The 9,256-nt window shown below is 32.7% G+C and overlaps 1 protein-coding gene across 1 annotated transcript; it reads right to left on the reverse strand.

Moving 5' to 3' along the window:
- Positions 1-506: 506 nt before the first annotated feature.
- LOC119613322 (glycine receptor subunit alpha-4) lies at positions 507-9,191 on the reverse strand. The gene is made up of 5 exons (XM_037969332.1): positions 8,823-9,191; positions 2,740-2,812; positions 2,219-2,673; positions 1,545-2,155; positions 507-1,464 (listed from the first exon to the last, which is right to left on the reverse strand). Exons 2-5 carry the CDS (start codon positions 2,808-2,810, stop codon positions 1,153-1,155), a joined length of 1,449 nt encoding a protein of 482 aa, XP_037825260.1. The 5' UTR covers positions 2,811-2,812; positions 8,823-9,191; the 3' UTR covers positions 507-1,152.
- Between the last annotated feature and the right edge of the window lie 65 nt (positions 9,192-9,256).

Genomic DNA, 9,256 nt, shown 5'->3' on the forward strand with positions numbered 1-9,256 from the left:
TCGACACACATAAGTTTCAATGAAGCCAAAATCTCTCTATCAAACTTTATGTGGATCGGTTCATAATTGGCCCTACCCCCATACAAGGTCCCCTTCAAAAAATTATTTAAACGATCATTACTGGCTTAAAAATACGAATAAAACGATGGAACCCAAGTGCGTTCCTTGCGAACCAAAATCTTTTTTTAACAAATTTTCTGTGGATCGGTCCATAATTGACCTTACCCCCCTATAAGATCCCCTCCAGATAATTAATTTAATGCTCATTACTGCTTTAAAAGTACGAGTATAGAAATGAAATTCGACATAAGTAAGTTTCTTACGAGCCAGAACCTCTCTACTGACTTTTACTTTTACATTACTGTCTTAAAAATACCAGAAAATAGTGAAAAATTGTCCATGAAAAATCGATTTTTATATGAAAACCTAAAATCGGCTGTAGTTGCTTAAATAACGCTCCAATTAAGAAAATAATGAAAATCTACGATCACTTATAATTTCCATAAAAAATCGATTTTTATATGAAAAACCTAAAATCGTCTGTAGTTCCTTAAATAACGCTTTAATTAAGAAAATAGTGAAAATCTGTGATCACTTATAATTTTCATGAAAAGTCGATTTTTATATGAAAATCCTAAAATTGGCTGTAGATCCCTAAATAACAATATAATTGCGGAAGTAATGAAAATTTATGATCACTTATATATTTCATCAAAAATTAATTGTAGAATCGCCTATAGATCCTTAAAGAACGCCCCAAATGAGATCAATTTAATTTTCATGGATATGAGGTTTGAGTCTTAGCTGATCAATTGTGAAGACAAATATCTCAAAACAGCAATAACTCATCCTCTCCTACCTGTGTCTTAAAAATTTTTCAATTTTTCGTTTAATCCTGATCATTATGAAGTTTTCTAAAGGTTTGAGTCTTTGCTAACTAAAAGTGTAGTCAGATCAGTGAAACACAATGAGCTCTCTCGTACTCTATCTGTTACGCGTACGTATGCTTTCGCAAAGTATCAAAATTGAAAAACCTTAAACTTTAACCTTATAAAAACATTGTGTTTTTCAAAATTTTTAGTTAGATACTTAAACTTAGTTTCTCTTCTAAAATTCTACAATACATTGTTAGTGCTATTTCTTTTAAACTCCTTAAAGATATTCATAAAATACTATCCAATAGATGGCATTTAGAGAGGCAAATAAAGCGGGAAATGCTACACGAGAAGTACGATCTATATAGATGGCACGTTTTAAACGTTCCTGTTGAGGTGTTAATTTCGGTTTGGGTGGTTCGGGTTCAGCGGGTTTGGGTGCAGGTGTTGGTGGCGGTGCTATTGTGGGTGTTAAAATAATGCGAGATTCTTGACGAGGTATCCAAGGACCATCGGCATCGATTGGTGGACGCATAACACGACGTGTGGTATGGGTATGAGAGTGGCTATGGCCATGGCCCAAATGAGACTAGAAATTAAGAATTTCCAAATTAATTAAACACCTTAAAGTATGCTTTGAATATGTGGTTGTAAAAAATCCTAACTTACCCTTTTATTTTTTGTCATTTCATCAAAGATTTTCTCTATTTTTTCATCGGTTAAGGGGGGATGAGCTGGTGGTGGTGGCGGCTCTGGTTTCGCCTCCTCTTTTTTAGCTTCTTCCGGTTTGGGTTTGGGAGGATAAGCTATAGGCTTTGGTATGGGTGTATCACTTAAAACGATGTTGATTAGACAATATTCCATAAGAGCCATAAACACGAACACCGTACACACGGACATGAAAGCATCTACTGCTTTTAAATACGATACAGGCGGTAGGGATGATTGAGATTTCGCATGTTGCGTTGATAAAGTTAGTAGAGAAGTGACACCCAAAGTCACACGGGCTGGAGCCGCCTCTGGCTTAATCCAAAATGAAACCCAAGACATAATAACAATCATGCAAGTGGGTATATAGGTATTGAAAACATAATAGACCAGACGTCTTTTCAAAGTGAACACCACCTCCAGGCAGGTAAAGTTACCTGTTGAATAAACTTGAGTACAATCGGCCGTTTCATTATGTATCAGCGCCACCTGAGGCAATTCGATGTTTTCATCCACCACCAAAGGTGTGGTGGGATCCCATTGGAATATCATGTCATCCGTGGTGTGGGACACTGAAATTATTTTACACTCTAAGAAAAATAATCTTCACTAAGTTTCCATCTCTTCCTACTTACAACTTTCCATTTGTAGTTTACATTCCTGTGTATCATGCGGATAAATGGCAAAATTCATAATACACGACAATTTCAGAGTCAATTTCACCATATACAATATAGTTTTATCTTTATATAGCCACATATAATGATTCGGTATGGTCATCGTTTGAAATGTTACTGATTTGGCATTTTTGAAAAATGAATCTGGACGCCATAAACGTTTAAGCCAATCCACCTCGAGTAAACGATATTCTTGTGTCATATTTTCTGGCAGTCTTAAGCGATGATCTTTCCAGGTCTGCGCAAAAAATATATCCGCCACATAGGTCATGGAGTTTTCATCAATGGAATCTAAACCCATGACGGTGACATGAAAATAAACTATCGTTGGTTGTCCCTCTTTTTTGGGGGGTCTCATTTTATCGTAACGCTTTATGTCTTCTGGCAAAATATCTGTGATTTCTAAACTATGCCTGAATGGTAATTGGGGGAAAGGGGAGAATAGTAAATCTATTGAACTTAAATTGATTTGGACTTACTGAAATTCTGCTTTTGCTAAGTGTTCTAGTGTTATTGAGAGTAGTATAAACAGGAATATTTGGGCGTTCATTGCTGAAAGTAGAGAAAATTTCGAAATACATTATTATGTTGTAAATTTAAACTTTTACTGTTAATTTGTTGTTTTAATTGAAAGTTAAATAAACTCAAACTCCGGTTGTCGTTTAACCGGTAGGTATCCTTGCCCTCCAATAATTCTGTAATTTGCATAATCTTGTATATTGAAACTGAACTGAACTAGAACTGAACTAGAACTGAACTAGAACTGAACTAGAACTGAACTAGAACTGAACTAGAACTGAACTAGAACTGAACTAGAACTGAACTAGAACTGAACTAGAACTGAACTAGAACTGAACTAGAACTGAACTAGAACTGAACTAGAACTGAACTAGAATGAACTAGAACTGAACTAGAACTGAACTAGAACTGAACTAGAACTGAACTAGAACTGAACTAGAACTGAACTAGAACTGAACTAGAACTGAACTAGAACTGAACTAGAACTGAACTAGAACTGAACTAGAACTGAACTAGAACTGAACTAGAACTGAACTAGAACTGAACTAGAACTGAACTAGAACTGAACTAGAACTGAACTAGAACTGAACTAGAACTGAACTAGAACTGAACTAGAACTGAACTAGAACTGAACTAGAACTGAACTAGAACTGAACTAGAACTGAACTAGAACTGAACTAGAACTGAACTAGAACTGAACTAGAACTGAACTAGAACTGAACTAGAACTGAACTAGAACTGAACTAGAACTGAACTAGAACTGAACTAGAACTGAACTAGAACTGAACTAGAACTGAACTAGAACTGAACTAGAACTGAACTAGAACTGAACTAGAACTGAACTAGAACTGAACTAGAACTGAACTAGAACTGAACTAGAACTGAACTAGAACTGAACTAGAACTGAACTAGAACTGAACTAGAACTGAACTAGAACTGAACTAGAACTGAACTAGAACTGAACTAGAACTGAACTAGAACTGAACTAGAACTGAACTAGAACTGTACTAGAACTGAACTAGCACTGAACTAGAACTGAACTAGAACTGAACTAGAACTGAACTAGAACTGAACTAGAATTAGAACTAGAACTAGAACTGAACTAGAACTGAACTAGAACTGAACTAGAACTGAACTAGAACTGAACTAGAACTGAACTAGAACTGAACTAGAACTGAACTAGAACTGAACTAGAACTGAACTGGAACTGAACTAGAACTGAACTAGAACTGAACTGGAACTGAACTAGAACTGAACTGGAACTGAACTAGAACTGAACTAGAACTGAACTAGAACTGAACTAGAACTGAACTAGAACTGAACTAAAACTGAACTGAAACTGAACTAGAACTGAACTAGAACTGAAATAGAACAGAACTAGAACAGAACTAGAACTGAACTAGAACTGAACTAGAACTGAACTAGAACTGAACTAGAACTGAACTAGAACTAGAACTGAACTAGAACTGGAATTTAACTAAAATTGAACTAGAACTGAGTTAGAACCGTACTAGAACTGTCTTGCATTTAAATTAAATTATTTATTTTTAAATTCAAATAAATATTTCAAATACGCAACGTTGACCTTTCATTGCAATAAATATTTACAATTTCAACATTTGTTTTCAAAACTATTTCAATATTTTTTTCCTTCTCTTAAGAATTTATTTCACCTTGTCTTTAACATTGAATTTCCTTTAAAATATTTATTTATAAATCCTTTTTTTGTCATTTTACAAGAAAACAGGAAAACACTTATGTTTACAACAACAAAAATCAACAATAACAAGAAATCATTGTCATTTGTAATTTATAATTACCTTGGCGGGCGGCTAGGCTCGTCATTATGACATTATAAAAAAATATTAATGTTAAATTTAGAAAAAAATAGAAAATACAAGAAAACCTATAGGAAAGAAAATCTTGAAATAGTAACCTAGAATTTCCAAAAAGAAAAAACAACACATGTCATGCAAAATTTATCCTGCAGTCAGTCATCATCATAATTTTTTCTCTTGTTACCTTTTAGTCATTTTATTGTTGTTGTTTTTATTGTCTCTCATCACAATAGCGACTTAATTCACAATTAAAACCACTTCAAATACAACCAACAACAAGACAAAAACAGAAAAAAAACAATAACCGTTAAGTAGCCTGTATGTGTGTGTGTATATATATATATGAGTAAGAGTGTTTGTATGTGCTCTTTTGTTAAAATACCTAAGGATTCCTGAGTAAAATTGTCTCATTGAGTAGAAAAATGTTGCTGTAGTATTTTTTTAACTGAATAATTACGCTTGCTTAAGTGCTGAAAGGGGGTGGAGAGATTGAATAAGAACATTTGTAGAGACGACGAGGTTAAGAGAGCAGCAATAAGTATATGCGAATGCACTTATTCTTGGGATTTTTTTTTTTATTTCTAAATGACGTCAGACAAGGACAATTTTATTTCCTTTGATCAACAGAAATTTAAATGTTAGAGTATTTTTATCATAATTTTTTAAGATAATTTAAGTGTTTAGTTAATTTTGCTTGAAATTAACTTATGTGTATGAAATTTTGTTACAACCCAGCGAAAAATTTTCATTTTTTAATATTATATAATTTTGTTGTATAGGATTTGTAGCCAATTGTCAAGAAGTTAGTGGTTCAAACCCTGGTTGATGTTAGTAGTGTTTTTCAAAAAACATTGCTTTGTACTTTTATCTAAAAACTATCCAAATAGCACGATAAAATAACTTGTTAATTAGAATGTACCGAGAAACTGCCTTTTTAAGAATTCTTTGTTGAAATACTTCTCAATTGTTTTCATATTGAGCACATTAATATGCATCGTTTAAGAAATATTCCTAGAAAAAAGTGATTCATGTTAATAGAGCACTGATTAAACGGTTAGACTAATAAACACAAAAACAACTGTACACGCCTGATACGAAATTGTCACCAAAGAGTTTATAATTTTTCAATAACATCCGTTGTCAAAGTATATACATGCGTACGACAACACTATGTAACGCAACGTTGTCAACATTGAAATAATTCGTTGTCGAAATCTAAATTTTATACACATTCGTTGTCTAAATGTTAACAAACGTGGTAAGTTCACTATTGGCAACGGATTACTTGTCAATAGTGAGCTTACCACGTTTGTTAACATTTAGACAACGGATTTGTATAAACTTTAGATTTCGACAACGAATTGTTACAATGTTGTCAACATTACATAGTGTTGTCGTACGTATGTATATACTTTGACAACGGATGGTATTGAAAAATTATAAACAGTTTGGTGTCATTTTGGTACCAGGCGTGTATATTACTTTTTCCCTCTGTGTACAGCCGTGTAAGTACATTTGTAACCAGTTAGTTTCTGACCCAAAAAGTATGTACTTCTACTTTTCTTCAATATTACTTGCCTGCTTATCGGCAAGTATGGCAAATGCGATCTAATGAATTGTTATATCGGAGAAATATAGCTGTAGTGTAACCTGAAATTATCGACAGCGAAATCTTCTGCAATAATTCACCACCCAGGCGAATAAGTTAAACCTCGCACAGAGGTATAAAAAAAAACAGATGGAACACATTGCAACACTGTCGTAATTGCAAAGACAGGGAAAAGGAAGAAACGGTCTTCCATCTTCTCTGCGAAAGCCCTGCTCTATAAAATGCTTTCTTGACAGTTACTTCATATCTAACCTTAGTGAGATATCTGGGTGGTCCGTTCAAAACGGAGTCTCTTCGACTCTACTTGACTGTTCGCTCGCAGTGAATTACCACGTTAAGCATCCAACCAAGATGGAAATAAATATGTAGCTTTTAATTTGGAAATCAGGGTCCCTCAAAGTAATACACCTGCTGTATTTTAAAATCGATCCGATTTCTACATATATTCCTATATATAAAATAAGAAAATAATTGTTTAAAAGTCTTGACTGAGTCTAAAAATTCTAAATATTGTAACCCATTTTATGCGGTCCAATATCTTCTTAATAATTAGGTTAAGGGTTTTAATCTAAGGGCGTTAGTATGGAATTCTTTACCAAAAAAAACTTAAAAATAACTTTATTGGGATTTTTAAAAACTGACCAGTTGAAGGACTCCCAATGGTAGCTCTGGCAAAACAGATGCCAGGATGGATTTACAGGTTCAACGGCTACTGGTTCTGCGTTGATCGTGCGGTGTATGTCAAACATGATACTCATTCACATGTCCAACTTATTCTACCTAACTTGGTTCAATGAATTTATGGGCTTATCCAGCTGATGTACCGCCATTTTTAGGTTAACGCCTTAATACAAAACCACTGGATTCAAAAATGTAGTTGTAGATGATACAACAACCAAAGATTTAATAAATCCTGAATTAAGTCTGGCCCGTTTCATACATCCGCCATCATTATCTTCTCGTTTTAAGCACCCAATCTAACCAATGACCAACACTCTGGTCAGCCGCGAGACAAACTCCTTCAGTTTCAGGTCTCAGTTGACCTGAGGTAACACTTCCATACCCGGGGATTGCAAAACCACCAAGGTGTGCGAATTCCAGGGTATTTGGAATTGCAAAAAAGGTTTACAAGAAAAAATTTTGAATAGTTCGTCCATTCACCATCAAATTTATTTGGTTGGTGTGTAATATGTATTACACTTACATATATAAACATATTAAAAATTCTAGATCATTTAAAAATCATGAGGTTTCTTAGAATTTTACTCATATCTCCGTTATTAATAGACCGAATTGGTTGACTTTAATTAGAAAACTTCTCGAAAGCATGAATGACAAAACTCTTTAAAAAATCGGACTTTAATACTAAATGTATAATATATGGAAAAATATTATAGAAATAGAATTATTTTAGTGAAATATAGAATACCAAAGTTGCAAAATGGAAAAAATATTAATTTGAATTGAAATTCAAAATAGAGGAAATTAAGAAGATTGAGCATGAAACGTCAACTATGACCCATATAAATCGATTGGTCACATAACACAGGTCAACAAATTAAAAAAAAAACGAATCCCAAAGAAGTTATCGTGAAGTTATATCAGAGCGAAGGCATATTTATAAAACTTGTTCTGTCCTCTGAAAGTCCAATCTATCGACTCTAAAATAAAAGTGGTTAAACTCTGTATTATCTTCTTCCTACTTCTTACGAAAACCAAAAAGGTGTTTTCCAGATTAAAGAGACGATATCTCGAAATGTGATGGCGATATTCGGTCATATTTTGGTTCAGCGCCGCTTAATCCTTTAGAAAAGTATACTCTGGTCTCTGGGTTAAAAATTTGTTGAATAGCTTATATTTTAAGGAAAACTCGAATGTAGGCATAGGATCGGCCGAAAGCAAACATTTAAAAAATTTTATATATTCAAAAAGTCAATTAGAAAATCAGTCTATATAATTAAAAATTCTTGAAAATTTTACAGGTCTTTCTGTATATCTGGAAGGAACTATAGGCTACTTTTTATTTCAAAAATTTCAAGTAACCGAGCTGTCACTCCCAGATACAAAAATAATTATTGAAAGTCGCATATCTCAGAAATTGTGACAGCTAGAGTCACATCCATATGAACAATTGAGGACAAAATAGGCGGAAAGCAATTAGTGGGCGCGGCGAATCTCATATAAAGAAAATATTAAATTAGTATATCTGAGAAAATATAACAATTACAGTTCTAAAATGTTGTCGAAGCCGCATTAGTATAAATTTAAATATTTTATCCAAAAATGAGCGCACAAGCAACATGGGGCGTGGCACCTCCCATATGAATTAAATATAAAAATTCATATATCTGGAAAACTATTAGAGCTAGAGTCCTCTAATTTTGCATGAACAACTTTGACATCCATGTGAACATTTGATTAGTAAATTGGAGGATAAAATGTAAGGGGCGTGGCACTTCCCATATGATATACAAAATTTTGTATAACTGGAAAAACGTTAGAGCTGGATCTAAGAGTAGTATGAATACAAATTTAATACTAAAGTGAATATAAAACTGTAAAGGATCTTTTTTATTTATATTGTTTTAAAACTCACCAATTTCTTTTGTTTTTTATCTATAATTGAACTTAATATTTTGAATTTCCAATTAATTTATTTATATTATATATTTTATTTTAATTTAACACGGCCAATAATAACTTATTTTATTTTTTAACTTAATATTACATGATTATGTAATTTATATAACAATGATTAGGGATTTAAAATTTTATTTTATAAATTAACTTTTTGGTAATTTTCTTTTAAATTTTAAAATTTTTTATTTTAGATTTTCATTTAATCAATTTTTTTGTAATAATTTTTAAACTTTGGCTTTAAATTTATTTAATTAAAAAAGCTTGAAAAACTTAAATATTTTTGCTTTTAATAATTGCATGTTTTTTATCCGTTATTTTTCAAATTTCACAACTAACAACGTTGAATTTCCGATACAAACTGACAGTTGTTTAAATACATTTTGAATTTGA

Source organism: Lucilia sericata, unplaced genomic scaffold (genome assembly GCF_015586225.1).
Source record: "Lucilia sericata isolate MDLA Ls3-8-SP2 unplaced genomic scaffold, ASM1558622v1 Contig002061F_arrow, whole genome shotgun sequence".
NCBI lineage: Eukaryota > Metazoa > Arthropoda > Insecta > Diptera > Calliphoridae > Lucilia > Lucilia sericata.